At 40.4% G+C, this 18,415-nt stretch overlaps 1 protein-coding gene across 1 annotated transcript in view; it reads right to left on the minus strand.

The window, feature by feature from the left end:
- The window catches only part of TIA1 (TIA1 cytotoxic granule associated RNA binding protein), a 1,460,724-nt gene that overhangs the window by 1,385,641 nt on the left and 56,668 nt on the right, over window positions 1-18,415 (minus strand). Inside the window, exon 2 of the mRNA XM_044083128.1 lies at window positions 1,032-1,128. Coding sequence (XP_043939063.1) covers window positions 1,032-1,128 — 97 coding nt within the window. The remainder of the gene's footprint in view (window positions 1-1,031; window positions 1,129-18,415) is intronic.

An 18,415-nucleotide genomic window follows, 5' to 3' on the forward strand; every position in this document is an offset into this window, starting at 1 on the left:
TTTTTAGCATTTGGTCCACTAACTGAACCTGTCTCACCAGTACCACACATAAGAGCTTCCCCTCAGTACCAAAAGATAGGTCATGAAGATGCCGAATTTCTTAAAAGTATTTAACAGAATAAAATTCCAATTTCTTGAAATTATCAAAACAACACTAACACAATACAAGCCATGAACTTATCTCATCCACCCCAATGGAGCCCTAGAGGCTTGTACTATGAACTCCCAATGAATGCATTCAGAGTCTGTCAAAATCATTTTACAGCCTCACATTTCAAACAAAAACACTGATATGTCTGCATTCTTAAGGGTTAGTAAAGAACTGCAAATGGCAGACTAATCGACGCAAACAGTTCTTTATACCGGTTACGTTCATGAGATTTAAAGGTTTTAAACTGGATTTTGTAAGCCATAACAGTAAATACTAATTCTATAACATTTTTGTGAACTTACAATATCTCAAGCACTCTATGCACAGATACTGCCAGCAGTATTTTGTTCAGCCATCCGTAAGCTTTCATACGAGGCTAAATGGTAAAGTCTGTCTTGGTTGTTAGAATATTTAGAAAAATATAAAAATTATCACTATTTAATAGTGTACAAGTAATTAAAACACCTTAAGCTGCAAGCAGACAAGAAATCAAATATCAGTACAGTTTTGTTGCACATCTATTAAGCTTGAAGATGTGTTTTGAAATTATTAATGCAACTATTAACAGGCTATATTAGACAATAGAGGAGTTATCAGGATGTAACTGCCCACACCGATAGACATCTCTGCATGTTAATGAGTCAACAAAATGTGATGGGACCAGTATCCTATTTGAAGGCTGCACAAGAGGCCCCATGAAATATTGTCAGATGGGATAATGGTCTGGAGCTGAGCTTTATGCTGAACTGTGTAATCATGGGTTGCTGGTGACACAGTACTTTCACTGTTAACTATATAACTGATTTAAAGCACAACTATTAACTGTAATGAAATACACTCCACAAAATACATAAATAAAATCAATCATGCATACACTTACATCCACAATCATTTTGCAGCTTTTACAAGGTCCAAGCTGACTGAATAACTGGAGGATAAGGGCTTCAGTCACATCTCTAGAAAGATTTCCAACATACCTAAAAACAAAAAAAAGACACTTACTGGTCATGGTCAGTGCACTCAAATGTTAGGCCAATTTTTTTTTTTTTTAAACACTCAGGATAGCTTAGTTAAGCACATTTTCTGCTAAGGCATCTGTCTCTACTTACTTTGCATTTACAAAATAAAAAAAAACCTGTCCAATACATGACCCAAATTTATTTTACCTGTCATTAAAATTGCCCACTCGTATCTGGACAACTGCCACAAATCTATAACTACAGACTCGTATAGCAATGGTAGCCCTTAATACCTAAAAAAAAATTGTAAGGCAAACAAAAAAAAAAAAAAAAGGGGGGGGTTATAATTAATTACTTATCTACCATAAAAACAGGTCTTGGAGAAGAGTCTATCCCCGGTAAACTTCAGCACTAAGGCTGCAGGCATTAGTAACACTCAGTATTCAAAACTTTCCCAAGCTGCCACCCCCCCCCCCCTCCCAATAATGCAATGCATCAGCCTCTTCTCAAACCTGAGGTAGTTCCATGAAAATAGCTACTCTAAAAACCACAAGACAGACCTCTTCAAACTAGAAGGGGAACAAAAGAGCTGGGTAGCTAGAAGACAGGACACATTCCTACAAGTCTATCACTATGAAAAAGTAACATCTGTATCAAGAGTGCCTCCATCCTCCATAGCTTCCAGAACAGAGTCCTAAGTCTTTCTCACTTAGCTGCACCTCTATTAACATACCAGACTACTGCAGCCCCAAAAGAAGAAAACATAAACCCAGAAGTTAAGTTTAGCTTATGTGTCACAAAAGATTAATAAGGACATTTAGATGGTAGCCACACAACCGTCATACAGAAAAGCACTCATGAAGAAGGCTGTGGAAAGTGCTTTGGGGTCACATAACTTGTTTGCCATGGGACACAATTTGATACAGCAAGAAAACCACATGAGCAATAGCAGTTTTCACTATCTTCTAACCATTTTTTTAATCACCATCATTTTAATAAATAAAATCAGAAGTACTTTCAGAGCAATCATGTTCTGCTCAAGTAATACCTTAACTGCCTGTGTACATCCAGTGAGTGCCAACAATACTCCTTATGGTTAGGTTACTACAGAAAACGGTCAAAAAACTGTCTGAACTTTAACCCAACTAAAAAGAAAGCATTAGCCCTATTGGAACTATCTAGATGAAAGACCAAATAAGGAGCATCTACAGAACATGTGCAAAACTCAACCAAATAGGTGGGCTTTCATAACAAGAATGTAATCAATCAGTTCATAGGCAAGTACTAGGCTAGCTGCCCTTGAGGGCCATTGTAAGCCTAGCCAATTTCCCTTTTTTGTGTACAAATTAACCTATCCCATTTGGTTAGAGATTGGTGTTACCCATCCCCATTGTCTATATAATTATTTATTACCCTAGTGAGAACTAACTGGAATACCAAAGACAATTCTGAGGGTACCCATGCATGAAATAAAGCATTTAGGAGCTATGCTACATGGGGCAGTCTTGGGGTACATTTTTTTTGTGTTTCTTATCCATACAGCCAACTTGTGCTTAACTATGCTCAAGGATGAAACTCTACTATATGCGGATGGGGCATCTCCCAGAGCAGCCATATCCACTGCAAGATGCACCTGTCCCTCCAAAATGCTCTGTTGATGGTGCAGAAGAGGTTCAGATGCCTAAACAGAGGGTTTCTGATGCCATATGACTTGTTGGTATGCAGCAAATCCATCAATACTGACTCAGGATATGCCAGATACAAGTCACCTCTTAGCAGTCTACATGATACAGAGAACAGTGACAGGGTTTTGAGTTGAGCCATGTACGGCATGCTATTTAGCTCTTGGATTCTTTTAGTAAGGTTTCTTCTGTGGGCATTCCAGTTGAAGAATGTGTCTGGACAGATATATGCCAAACAGGGTATTACACTCAATGACTGGCCCAATGAAGACAAAGTAAAGGGGGACCAATGACCCCCGTAGATCTAGACAATCCTCTTGTTCATAAGCTGTGCAATACAGAAGGACTTTCTTGCAACACTGAGCACATGTTGGTCAAAAGTTAAGCCACTGTCCACTTAAGTTTCCAATTTCCCAACTAGGTCACCTCTCAGGGGCGTATTGTCGATGTGGTAGTTCCTTAGTGTAGACAAGTTCCCAAAAGAAACAATTTTTTGGCATTAAGCTTCAGTCCACGATTTGAGAGCCGTTAAAGCAAGATGTGCAAAGCATCCTGTGCTATCCTTTCCAATAGACACGCGCCAAAAAATTTGATGGGAGACATGGGTCATGCAACAGAGAAGCTTAAAGGAAAGGTGTCAAGGGTTTTAAAGACTCAAAAGATGCCAAATATGAATGTTCTAGCACTTCTGACAGTTGTTCAAACTAATTAAATAATGGCAAGGTATTCCAAAATAGAAGGAACTGAAGCAAAGAAGGGATCCAAGTCCCTTAGTCACAGTCCAACTACAAAAGTATGTTGTCACTTCACGTCCTTGTATTGGCTTTCAGGAAGCAAGACAGATCAATGGGATTGCTGGCAACTACCGTGACCACAGAAAGCATGCTGCATGCAAAGTTTGGGTGAAACATGTCAGAAGGATGGGACAAAAGGTTTTCACTGATCTCAAAGACTTTCTCCAAAAGTAGAAAAAAACAGACTAACCAGGGCAAACAAGGATAAGTATGTATGCAGGATGAAACTTCTCTAAGAAAAAGTTATCAGAGAAAGGGGGAACAAAAAATCCATGGGTCTATTTGTGGGTCAGAACATTTAGTACCCTCCCCAATGTCAGAACAGAGCTGCCATCCCTGCATTTAGGAACATGAACTGGTCACAACAGGACTTCCACTTTTTCCCAAATAGCTCCATTCCACAAAGGAGATGAGGGATCATTCAAGCATGAGCAAGTACATGCTCAAAAGTTCTACCAGCAAACTTGAGTGGCCTAGAACGCAGGCTACAACCAAATGTTTGACACAATCAATTCTTCCCATCAATAGTTGGTGTACACCACCAGTGACATTAAAGATTTTGGGAAAGTGTGAACGGACAGGGAAAAATGCCTACATCTCTGGCAAGTTAATGTGAAGTTACAGCATCAATAACAATTTTTTTTTCATTGAACCATGTGACCACAGAAATGCCCCCAGTCTCAGAATCATATGCAAGTACTAGGCCCCTTGTGGGCCATCTGAAGCATAGTCAAATTCCCTCGAGGTTGAGAGATCAAACCCTGTACCCTATTGTCTGTGAAGTAAACAGCTTACCCATTATGCCAACCAATGCAGACATTCCATGGTAATGTCACAAAAAAAGACTGGTATCAAATTGACTCCCCAATAAGAGGGTCTTGCTATCAAACTCACCAGAACTAGTGTCATCAGCATGGATGAGAAAGAGACCTGTGTACCAATGGATCCAAACTGAAACCACTGGTCTACTGGGAACACAGATCGGGGCAACACTGGGATGGCTACAGCCATAATGAATAATATCACTGATGCACTACGACCATTTAAGAACTTGGTAAAGCACAAGATTTCAAAATTATGAGTTCTGCTAGAGGTAGACAACTAGCCCTACAATAGAAGTATTTCAGGCTGCAACCAAGGCTTCCTCATTAACTACAAAAGAAAACCCTAAACAAAGGCCTGCAATTTACCTACATTTCTGGCTGTAGCTAGATAACTTCTAACTATAGTATAAAACAAGCTCTGAGCAAAACAGAAAAAAAAGTGTGATTAGAGACAGTAAAGCAGCAGTCCTTTTACAGAAGGTAAAGATGACAACAGTGACCCTCTCAAATCCCATTATATGTCAATGGCATGGGAAGTCACATTTACTTCCTTATGTCTGGCATGACTCATACAAAGCATTATGGGAAAGAGAAAGGGTTGATGGAGAACAATATCACGTTGATGCATCAAGCCCCATTGATAGCAATGTTGTGGAAGACGGGCTAAAATTACAAATAAAGAAAAGTGATTTTGAGGTGTGAAAATAGTTAAGGAAACAAAGTGAAATACAGATTTTTTTTTTAGTTCTAGGGTGGAGTTTTCCTTTAATTCACTCCCCACCGGTAAATAAAGTAGCACACATTCTGAAGCAAACACACAAGTCATTTAACTTGGAGAAAAAGTACAAAGAATGTCAGAAGACGGCAAAGCATTACATATTTGTAGCGGAGTGATCAAACCCAGAACAGAAAGCCTAAAGTTAAAGATTAAACGAGAAAAATGTGTAAAAACATTATACATCCCTAGCTAAAAGGGAATCCCCCTTAAATGCACAAATTGATCAGACAACTACAACTGCAATAAACCAAGGATACTAGCAAACATGCATCTTAAAAATGCCAATAGATTGAAAAACCTGGTTGTCTCAAACGAGACCATGACTCACTGGTTGATGAACACTGCAGGCAGCAAAGGTTACACGCACTGAATAAGATGAACACATTTTAAATTCCAAATATGCAGAGGAAATAAAAGACACGGCCATGTGGAAAAACGTAAAATCCCTTGAAACTGAAGCTACAGAATGACCATGAGTCAGAGAGTTCTCAGTGTTGTTATAGAAAGAAAAAAAAACCCACACACTAAGATGTTCTTTATCAGATCACTACAACAATAGCCAAAGCCATATGTGAACTTTCCAGCAAGGTTTGCCCCCCCCCCCCCCCCAACAAATCTTTAGGGCACCTTCCACACACTGTAATTACTGACCTGCACAAGAAGCTTAGGAAATTAAAGAACCAAGAGTTGAGAATATTTTGGTCACCAATGAGGGAACACTTGTGCTTCAGAGGCTAACCATCAGCTATGCTCTTCTTTTCTGGGCAGATAAGCTCCCCATTGGTGACTACCTTCCACAATACTACTTTGTTGTTCAGTCTTCTCAGTTTTCTGGGAAGTATATTTTCTCTGTTTTGTGATTCAGAAGGTGTACACACAACTGGATTAAGATTCCCGGTGTAGAACAGTGCGCTGCTATCTTGTTTTCCTTTAGATGGTCAATGAAGTTCAGGGACTGGTATATTCAAAATTGTGATTCTCAGTTTCTTTTACCAGTGGCGGTTTTGGGTTTTGGTTTTTCCGGAGAGGATTCAATCTGTCATTTGGAGGAGGGGGAGTAAGAAAGTGCACTGTTTTTTTGCTTACTAGTTTAGTATGAAGTACCTATCCTTATTCTGCCTTCTCGGTTTACCATTTTGGGCCAAGGAGCAACACCGTTTCCTGTGCTTGCAGCAATCTGTATAATTTCACTTCATGCTAAGACATGGACTCAGGTTCTAGTAAATCTTTGATCCTTCACCGGTCAGCAAGAAAACAGAGATATTTGGAATGCCTCAGTGTACTGTTTAGTCTGGCTTTCAGCTGCCTAGAAGTGCCTCACTGTAGCCATGAGCTGTTCCTCAAAACAAACTTCTTAGTCACTCTCATGCTGCTCCAGAGCTGGCATATTCCCTGCAGATGTCCATTTACCCATGTTGGGGGATGGGTGAACCAGGGACCAAGAGAGAGTTTCCTTAAACATTCTGAGGAACATCCTTCTTGGAAAAGGCTCTCTCTCTCTCTGTAGGATCTCATAGGAAGAGGAAATGGAAAACTAGGTGCGTTTCTCCACCTTCCTTTTCTGGAGATTATACGCTAACCGCTACATTTTGCCTAGTTAAAAGGGAGCAACTTTCTCAGCTCTCGGATGTTGACTCTCAAAAGTGGCAACTTGGAAATGGGAATGGGGTGCCTCTTCTCACATATCTTCAACCGATTGAGAATCTAACGTGTCAAATTCTCTTCTGGAAGCTTTATCTTTTCAGATACTACTGTAATAATGAAGGTCATGTTCTAGCAGAAACAGAAGGAAATTACAGAACCTCAGCCAAGACCTTACAAATTAATTGCCTAATTCTATGCCTTTTGACAAACTAGAGAGAGCCTTGGATAGGTTTGGAAAGAATCTTTATGCCTTTTTCAACCTTGGCCTTCAAGGTCTAATTTGTGAAGCTCTATGGCTACATTTCAGTTAGCATCTTGATATTTGGAAATATAGTCAATTTCAGAGACTAAAAGTGAATTCTACATCATCATTTATATATCTCAGGTTACAAAAATGAAAGTTGTGTATTTGCCACAATGCTAGATCTGTGTTGTCTTATTCAGTCCTCCTCAACTGATGGGAGTATACAGCTGTACGGATCAGACATTGGCAGCTTTAGACTTCTGGATCCAGGACTCAGGCTTTTCTTCCACCTAGCCATAATTCCGGTCTGTCAACTGAATACCTCAGAGTTTGCCTGCCTAACACAGCAACACAAACGGTTTTCAAATCACAAACGCACACCAGGGATAAAAAACACAGCCGTAAGAGATGAGACTCCAGACAGGTTCACTGTAGGTAAATGGGAGCCCACTGAATGTGAAAAGTTTGGCAAGGGGTTGAAAAGTTGAGGAAGACAGAAGAAGGCTACATGGATCTAGCATTATGGTAAAAGTAAACTACCTTCATATCCTGCGTCTCTTCCATCAATCCTTAACTGATGGGACAGAGTCCCCAACTACTACAAACCCTGTGAAGTCTCGTGGAAGGAACAGAGTGAAAGGCCCTAGATCTGGAATGCATGCCCAGATTATACAGACACATAAAAAGTATGCACAGTAAACCAGGTAGATGCTGCATATATGTCATCAATAGGCACCTTTGAGAAACAAAGCCTGTAGAAGTGGCTACCACCCTGGTAGAATGAGCTTTGGAATTGCAGAGCAAGGCTAAACCCTTCTTTATATGCATAAAAATGCAGCCAGCCACCTGGCTAGAGTCACTTTAGAAATTCCCTCTCCCAATTTGACAGAGAGAAAGCGATTACCCGTTTTCTTTACAGCTTTACTTCTTTGTAGGTAAAATCTGAGCGGACTATGAACATACATCAAATTTAAAAAGTGTACTCCCCTTTGCTATAAAAAATTGGGAAGCAAAAGGGTAAATCAATATAGTCTGAATCAAAGTGTAAACAAACTATAAACAGAAAAAACAACAAACTCACAAAACACAGAACCAAACTCTGAGACTACCTTGGGAAGAAATGTAGTTAGTTCGAAGTGACACACTAGCTTTATGGGGGGAAAAAAAAGACCTTGCAAGACATCTTGAAGCACTGAAATTCTTCTGAGGTAATACCTACCAGAAATGAAATTCTTCTAAGGTAATACCTACCAGAAAACAACTTCAAGGTGGCGATGGGAGTCTTTCTCTCCCATGTGAAAACTTAAAGATGGCAGCCATTTGAATGTTAATGGTGTTATAGTGATCCCCATATTCTTGAAGATGGCCAGCTAGAAAATCTAAAATAGCTGGGTGAGGGGACAAAAAAGGATCTATACCCTTCTGCTAGATGCCCAAACAGAAAATCTCTTGCATTTGCTTTTACAAACTTTGCTAGTGGAGGGTTTTTGTGAGGATGTTACGATATACAAGACCAGAGTTAAAAACCTGGACTGCATGGCAATCATAGGTACTACATAAGCCACATTGTCAATTTCAGGACTGCTATATCCAGGTGAGGCAAGAGCTGGCATGGGATCTAGTACCCACAGCTGATGTATTAGGTGAGATCAGAGATACAGAACGCATAACCATCGAGGCAAAAAGGGTGCAATGAGGATCACTTTCATCTTGCACCATACTGTTTTCTACAGAAACTTTGGAATGAAAGGAACAGGTGGATAAGCACACAGAAGACTCGGGTGCCAAGTGTGGTTGACAGCATTTCTCTGGAATGCTCTCGCCTAGGGGATAAGGGTGAAGTAGCTGCTGCACATGGTACTGAAGGGTGTGGCAAACAAACTGCAGCATGACCACCTCCAGTGCCTAAAAATATGATCCACTACCACTTGACTGAGGAATCATTCATGACAAAGAATGGACCTACTCAGTTTGTCCGCTAAAACAATGGCATTTCCCCTGGGATGTGCACTGCTACCAGAAAGCGATGGAAAGGCATCGTCCACTGCCAACCCATAAATCCCAGTAGACACAATGTGTGCCTGGCCGGGGGCTTCTGATGGGACAGAGAACAGTTAATGCTTGCTGTTGAAGGGTGAGACTTCTCAACTCCAGAAGTCTAGCTATCTGCAGTGTCTTATCCAGATGAACCTCAATAAGCTCTATTATTTGGACAACGACCAACCTTTCTTGCACCATTTTCCATACTGCCCATGATCCACAGATGGAAGATCTGGAGCATGGAATCCCTGGCCAGGAATGGGAACACGGGGAGCACTACTGTGCACTTCAACACCCAAGGGTGGTGTGATGAGATCAAAGGACATGGCTCTGAACTGGACATGACTGGTCCTCAGCTGAAAGTGCAGGACACTTTTAGACTGCCTGGATATCTCGATGCGGTAGTAAGCTTCCTGAAGGTCTACTGTGGAAGGATGACTGGATCTGCTTAAAAGTAGCAGAATGGACTGAACTGTGATCTTCAGGAACTTCAGATACTGAGGTCCAAAATGGGCCTGAGGGCCCCATTCTTCTTTAGTATCTAAAGAACTTGGAGTAGACTCCAGATCCTTGTTGGTCTGGTAGGACCTCATGAATGACTAGCTTGTCTAGTACTGTTTTGAAATTCTTGCTCTACAGCTTTCCTTTGTTGGGTGGAATGTCAGAAAGTCTATTCAGGTGTAAAAAGAGAAGGAAAGGAAATGATGTAGCCCCTGCTTAGGATTCTCATATCTCAAGTGAAGGCAGTCCACACTGAGGGATGCAGAGACTAGCATCCCGCAACTGTCTCAGGAGTGCAGCATTCAGGCAACCCTTCTAAAATGGTGGGAGGGTCCGTCGAAGAACAGACTCAAAAACCCTTCTCTGCAAGATGTTGACGCCCATTGTGATTATTCTCTTCTGACTTTTTTTTGGGGGGGGGGGTGGGGGCTGTCACTACAAGTGTTGGTTGCAAACAATTGAGATTTACAGACCCAAATCTTCTTGCCCACTTTCTAATTCCTAGATAATGTTCTGGGGGCAGAGAAGCATATCCCAACAGCAGACAAGGTTTGCCTTTCCTGCTCACTTCTAAACAGCATCTTCTTTATTATCAGTCCAAGCCGTGTGGACCAGTCATAAAGGACATTGATAAGAGGACAAAATGTTCCACAAAATTGCAGAAATGCATCCAGGTGCCCCAGCAAATGGTACTGCTGGTGTCTGCTGCTCTTCACATCAGTCATACTGGAAATGAAGCACACAGACATCTGAGAGTGGAGGAGGTTAGCTAGCTGCGTATCCTCCATTTTTCACAGGCTTCTGCAGTTCAGGACATAGAGATTTGGAAAGCTATTTCAACAAGTCCCACTGAAATAGTGTTAGATTAGCCACATAAGTTCAGTTCCCCTCAATGCAAAGGTAACTAAAGAATAAACCCTCTTTCCAAACCTGTCCAAAGCCCTAGAACCTTATAAGGGGAAAGGACACACCCTGTAAGGGAATGGACAGCAGAGCTCTCTTCAAGCTTTTAGTGACCACTGCTACCACAATAGCATCTAGTGCAGGACTCTCACTCCAGAAAGGTCTCTCCTTCGGACACGGTAAGATTTTTTTTAACAGGTTTATGGGGAATTGGTTCAAACACGCCAGATTCTTCCAAGCCTACTCTGAAACAAAATCTAACTTTGCTGACATTAGGGACTAACCAGGAAGCAGAGAGGCCAGCCCTAAAAGCCTTTAGGAATATGGATTCCTCCTGGGGGTATCAGGAAACCATCCCTTCGGTCTTAGTTCAAGAATCACAAATGAAACATCTTCTGGGGGGATGCAAGGTTACCTTCCACTTCCATTAAAATGTGTGTCCTACGTAAGGGACTCCCGTAGAGAATGTGTCTGCTTTTGCATGCATGCTTCCTGTGCACGTCCATACTGGGAGGCTCCAGGAAAGGTTTGAAAGCAGACGGGGAGCCCACAATATGGTTTCATTTCAAGACCTCTTTTGGCTGACTGTCCCGAAGTGGGGAGGGGGTAGTTATAGTGATTGATCCAGACACTCTGGTTCTCCAGTCTTTACAAAATGGCCATGGACAATTAAAATAAGCTTCAAGAATGGACTTACACAGGACAGGGGTTATTTGATGCACCCCAAACTTCAATTCCATTGACTGCCTGCATGGCAATTAATTCCTTTTAGCCACCTTTTATTCTGAGATATGCAGCAAATACTAAAGGAGACTTGCCACTAGAAAATCATATTTAGGAAAGGGAAGACGACTTTTCTACACTGTGCCAAAGCAAGAACCAGGACCCTTTCCAAGTCTATATACCTTTAGTTCTTCAGTGTGCGCAAGAGCATGCGATACCTGCTGGCATTGCCATGCCTTACCTTCTTTTAAAACTCATCTACTTCTGCTTGTCTGCCCATAGATACCCTCTTACTTTTGCAATAAAGTGCAAGATTCTGAAAGGGGTTTTAAATACTCATCCACCTGTTAAAGCCAGCAATTTCCTTCAGAACATAATTTTGTACTACAGAAATTGCCAGTTTCCTTTTGAACCAGCACAAGGCTGAAGTTCTAATCCTGGAAGACAGTTGTGCTAATTCTTCTAACTTCTCTTCCACAAGACTTAAATATCAGAGTTGCATACATTAACAGTGAGCAAACCACACCATTTTCAATAAGTCAGGGTAACCTTGAAAACAATCCCTTTTTATGCTCAGGGTCATTTCCAAGTTCTTTCAAAGGCAACCCATTAAAGCACACCATTTTTTTCCAGAGCAAAAAAAAATAAAAAATGGGGGGGGGGGGGTTCTGCATACTTCTGGTGTACATATGCAAAGTAAGAACAATACTGTGGGGGAACTAGATCAGTCAGGACTGCTCATCAGCCATTTCCTAGGGGGAAAAAATGGGTATGCAGTGTCAAACAGACTTCCACGTGGTTGTCCAAGGCTACTGACACTTGTTCTCACCATAAACTTAAGCAAGAGCCGAGACCATTCTACCAGGGCTATGTCTACTTTTGCATCTTTCTGAAAAGTGTTGGGAGTCTAGAAATTAGCTTGAGGCAGCAATTTAAACATCCACACACACATTTTCCAAACTGTAATTACAAACTAGATTGTATCTCTAGATCTAGAGTGGGATTCATTATGGCTGCTCTCCATGAGCTTTTGGATTTTGACCAATTTTCCACCTAGCTTCTAGCTGTAAGTGATGAAGTTATTAGAAGAAACAAATGTTTTTTTCTTCCTCTTTCTTTTTTGATAATAGGTCAATAAAACCCAGAACACTGTTTTCTTCAAGGCTAAAAGTTAATGGATATCTGAAAGCATGCAAGTAGTTTTCACATCTGTGGGAGAGGGATTAAAAATAAACAATTAGTGTAAGCAGAAGCACAGGCAATGCGTCTTAGAATGGAGAACCTCAACTTCAGGTTAACTACTGCCTATGTTAGCAGCTATTTGGCACAAATGTTTCTCTTAGGAGGGTTAATCAACAACATTTGAAGTAGTACATGGTTGTGTGTGCATTTATATTAAGTTAATACTTTACGGGAGTGTTTCTTTTGAGAGTTTTTATTAAAAGGTCTTGCAATATGTGACACAGGTTCCAATGTAGAAAGGATTAACCTACCAAACACTACTGCTTGCATGTATTAAAGAAAAAACCTGCCATATATAATGTGGGGATAATGGCTTCTTACAATGGCAGCACTTTCCATATTATCTTGTAATGCGAACTGTCAGTATAGACAAAAAAAACTAATTATATTAAAAAAATGCAGAGTGCAAACAGCTGTGCTACAGGAGACACATTTGGAAAGAAGCGAACATGTGAATTTGATAAAGAAAGGATTTCAGGATAAATATTCTGCAAAACATCAGGGACAAAGGAAAGGTAGAATACTTATATTAATTGCTTGCTAAACTCTAGTAGTAACGAAAAAAAAGATAATAATGGCATATTTGTAGCAGTAAGGGGCTACTAGCAAGGGAGAAGGATCATGCTGTCATGCATTTATATTCCACCTATAACTGCTATAACAGAGCTTAAGAAAACTCAGAGATAAATAAATAAGCTTTCAGTGGGGAATATTACTTATAGGTGGGAACTAGAACTTTATTTGCAACAGTGAAGGTGTACCCTGGGGGCCCAGAAGGGAAGATACGAGACAGTAGATCTCAAAAAACACACCACTATGAAAATATCTGATACTAAAGCCATGAACCCAGAAGCAGGAACTCAGAATTTGCATATTATTCTTCAAGGCACAATAAACTGGACTAGACTTGACAAAGTGCGTTTCACAGGACCAAGTGCATTTAACTGGAAGTTTTGATATACATATTACCGGTGTGCAATCCTGAAACAAACAGTTACTAATATAAAAATGCAAGGCAATGAAAGAAAAGTACGACACTGACGCTTCCACACCTGTTAAACAGAGGAGAATTTCAAGGATGCGTAGTGGAAATTATTCAGGGGTTATTTGGGAAGATAGAAATGTCTTGCATCTAGGCAGCAGGATAAAATGAAGTGGAGTTTAAAAATAATGTAGAGATAAGAGAGACAGAGCTATGGTTAAAAACTTTGTGCGTGTCTTTCGGCTTTTCCCGGTTAGGGGTCGCCACAGCGGAACTCTGGTCCGCTAATGATTGGCAGTTGATTTTTACATACCGGCTTGCCAGGCCTGACGCACAACCTTCAATGAAGGTACGCCCATTCAAGCATGTCTCCACGCAGAAGATGCTCTAGCTGAGGATCGAACCGGACAGCATCTTACTGTGAGGCGACAACGCTACCGCACCACCACCACCGCGGGTAGCTATGGTTAAAAAAAAACTAACGAGTTAATTTAGAAAGACTGACAACGGCTAGAGTAACATAATAAGGTGAAATCTAACTGACCAAAAAGATGCGCAACCGCAGATTGATAAAAAGCGACTACCTGAACAATAGGCATGAGTTTAGAAAGACTGCTGTTAAGCAACAGTTTTTTTTTTTATTACTGCAGAGCACAAAAGCTTTTAACACAGTGGCTCAGGTAACCAAGTAGAAAGGGTTGTTCCCAAGTTTAGTTAACCTACAGCAAGGAAAATAACCAGAGATGCTGCAGCAGTATTAGAAAATGTTATGAAATATCTGTTTAAAGCAGAGTAATGCAGAAATCAATAAAACATACAAAAATAAATGTTTATGGAAGGTTTAAACATGCCAAGGTTAGAGGTAGACGAGGCCCAATTACTAACCGGATAGGACATAAAAAATAGAGAAGTAACCCACATCTAGTGGAAAGTCTCCAGGAATATATGCAGTATTCCTGTTGAAGTCTGGGAGCTAAGAGGGAAGAAAGCAATAAAGATATGGAAGGTTTTAACAGTTTTTTTTAAAAAGGAGGAGCAGCATCAACATCCTGGAAAAAAAGCTGTGGTGGCCGTAATACCTAAAATGATGACAGCCATCCAATCCAGCTTCATATAAGCCCATTTCTATTCTAAACAATGACTATAAAATGTTCATGTCTACAATGGCTAAAAGAATGACAAAGGTGATGCCAAAAGTGATGGATATGGATCAATGTGGTTTTGTGGAGGGGAAGCAACATCTGGCAAAATTAATAGAATCATGAGGATCCAGGGGGAAGCAGAATAAAAAAGCAAATTCCAGTGATGTCGGTGGGTCATGATGCAGAAAAAACATTAACAGAGAAAGCTAGCATTTTATAATTAGGGTGATGGAAGCAATGGCATTCCCAGACACAATAATGTTAATTAATTATGAGGATATACGAGGGATTGGAAGCAAAAATTAAAGTGGGTTGTTGTTCTCTGATAATTTCTGTTTGAACAGAAGAACCAGGCAAGAGGATTCGCTTTACCCTTTATCATCTGCATTACATTTAGAACCACTAGCAAAAAAAATAAAATAAAATAAAGGACTCAAACTCAAGGATATACTGGTATGGTAACAGAAAAAAATTGGCATCACTTGCAGATGATATTTTACACTCTATGAAATGAAATGTCTGTTACTAGTTTTAAGTCTTTTCAGAATTCAAAATTAAAATAAAACAAATGAAATGGCTGTACACTATGTTAAGACACAAATTAGTTTAGCAATACTCATACTTATATGTACATGACAAAATGAAGTACTTAGGAGTATGAGTTAAAAAGGATTCTGTTACAGCAGCTAAGAACATGTGGAAAGAAACTAAGCAAAAAAATACAAAAACTGAGCAACTGAAAGCTCTGTTTTATGGCTATGGAGAGCAATATACAAAGACTGAAAATGCTTTTAGTTTTATAGGCAGGTCAGGCATATATTTTTATCAACCATAGGAAAAGTTGTGAAAAGCAATTCATACAGAGTTGAAGGATTCTATCAAAGAAGGAAGAGAGAAAGACTAAGTGGGATCCTTCCAGAAAGACGTTGTGGTTTTAGATTTTCTGGTCTGAAAAGCTATTTCAGAGCTACACAGTTAAGGCTCCTAATACTTAGCAGAAGCAGAAAGCTATACAATTCAAAGTGGAAAGGGATGATGAAGAAATGGAGGAAGGTTAAGAAATAAGGAAAGACTGGGATTTTGGACGCAGATCCTTAAAGAGAATAAATAACCATAACAAATATTATACTCATAACACAGCAGAAAGTAACCCAATACAGGGACTGAGAAAAAAGATTCTGATAATAGAGATAGCTGCAAGAAAGAAAGATAACAGAATAGGAAAATGTCAAGAAGATATTTGGATTGCAGGCTAATGATTGCCATCTCCATCAGGGATTAATACGGTATAGACAAACAGAAAGGGCCAAGGGGAATCCTAAATGATCCTGCACTAGTTGAAGTTTTAACTGAATCTAGAATAGAAGCTGCTGTTAAAAAATGGGGACAATCAGTAGGGTGTGTAAAATACTGCACTATAACCATAGGAATCAATAGAGCTACAAACAAAACAAAACAAAAAAAAAAAACACCACAAATGGGAAGAGAGAAGATATGCAACTGCATAGTCATCCCCTTTGGAAAAAACAAAATACCCACAAACTACCACATAGATGGAAGTCCCCTAAATACGGAAGACTTAATAAGGGATCTGGGGACCCAAGTAGATAGTAATCTCTCCTCTGATAATCACATTGCCAAAGTGGTTAGAAAATCCTTCTATGTGGCCACCTAATCACAAAAGGGCTCGCATCCAGATCAAAAGAGGTCATTGTGCCCCTCTACTCATCAGACCCATCACAGAGTACAACGCCCCATTTGGGATGTACCTTACAAGACAACTGCAACAGCTGGAAAGACCACAGAAGTACCTCACCAAGAGGATCACTGGCCTCAAACAGATGCCCTATGCAGCTCGACTGAAGAAAGTCCAGGTGTACTCTGTTGCATACCACCTACTCAGAGGTGATCTATGCCTGACCAACTGATGGACATGCTCCACCTAAAGAAAACCATATCCCCTCGAGCCACACGCTCTAGGGATCTAAACCTCACCACAATAAATAGGACGTGCTGGAGGGACAGATTACTGTCCCAGAGACTTCCCATGCTTTGGAACAAGATTCCAATCTACATTAGGCAGAGCTCCTTGCCAACACTCTTCAAGAGAGACCTTGATGAGTAGATGGAAAACAAAGTTTACCCCGGGGATCACTTCAGTGGCTCTGCTGGACAGAGGAATAGGGAACTAATCTAAGGGGACGGCGAAAGCCAACACATTCTGGCTAGGCTTATAAATGCTTTCGGGCAGACAGCCTAGTACCTACCTATGAACAATGGGAGGACTTGTGTGCGGACTCCAAACATGCAAAGTCTAGAAGATTTAGGACTTCTGCAAGTGTTTTCATAGACATTTCTGCCAAAAGCAGTTACTAGAAAACAGTCATCAAATTCTAAACCAACTATACTTAAAGTAGTGAATATTGTAAGAGATAAAAGAACAAGACTCGGGATGTTTAGAAAAGGGTAGGAGTAAAATTACATAGAAAGAGGTGGAAATTGTTGGAACAAGTAGAAAGATATTCTGGAGGAGGAATAGAGAAGGCAGGAACACAGTATATGTAACAATGTACAGTGTTGGCCAAGTTAACAGAAATTTATTGGGGGGGGGGGTTATTGTTTCGCCATACAACTCAGTACAAGTATATGAAATGAAAAAATACAATTCATGTTATATCAGAAAATGTTCTAATATTTTCTGAAAGCCCTTTGGCCATTATCAAGGATTTAACTCATTGAGGCATAGAACAAATGTTCACGGCAATGAAGAACTCATTTCAATCAGGTGCTGTTCGTTACGGTCTTTTTCTTCATCTCTGAAATCAGAATAGAGCACAAGTTCTGTACTGGATTCATATTCTGGGCTGTTACCCAGACATGGTTAACACTTCAATAACATGGACCTCAAGGAAAGTCGTCACTTGTTTATCTTTGTGACATCGGGCACCAACAGGGCATGAAAATGAGGTCCCCTGTCCTGATAAATCCCTTCACTGCCCAGTCACACAGCTGAGGGAGCAGATGTTGCTGTATTACAGTTCTGTACTGTTCCTGGTTCAAGTTTCCCTGAACAATGTAGAACCAACCTATTCCAAAGATGCTCATAATGCTCCACACCATCACTTCAGTGGGGTGCTTGATGAGCTGAATGATACAATCACCCCTCATCTGCTCTCCAGATTGTCTGACATATAGTACTTGCTGATCCGAACACTGTATTATGCTCCCGTAAAACTTCCCTTTCCCAATCTTCTTCTGAACAATTTATAAACACTTTCGCCTAGCGCAGTTTTGCGTTCACTTGGTTGGACAATTTCTGTTTCTTCAGACATCTGCAAGCTCGAAGCCCAGCGTCTAGAAGTCTCTGAACAGTTCTGGAACTCACTGTAACACTGAACTGGAAGTTTTGACTCTGCTCTTGGCCTTGAAACTGCCCGCCCCTCTTGTAAATTTGTGTTTGGATACTCCTTCTGGGCCCATCTCATTTGCTCACTCAACTGAGTGCAGTGAGATCATATTCTGATTTCAGGCACTCCTACTGTGTACAGAGAGCGCATCTGGGAAGCAGAAAAAAAAAAAAAATTTAAGCTGGTTTCCTGCCTTTCCTGTTAAGTGGTATAGACTATTTGTAGGCTTCTGAGCCCCCAAGCCCTTCTGTGTTGGAGGGAAGCCTTCTAGCTTAGTTTTTTTTTTCTTATAACTAGCCAGTTTTCTAGTTTCAGCACTCAAATCTGTTTCTTTGATCTCAGCACTTGTTCAGAAAAAAAAAAAAAAATTCATCTGCTTTTACTGTACTTGTGTTTCTA

Source organism: Protopterus annectens, chromosome 9.part0, assembly GCF_019279795.1.
Source record: "Protopterus annectens isolate FY-2018-M chromosome 9.part0, PAN1.0, whole genome shotgun sequence".
In the NCBI taxonomy this organism is placed as follows: Eukaryota; Metazoa; Chordata; order Ceratodontiformes; family Protopteridae; genus Protopterus; species Protopterus annectens.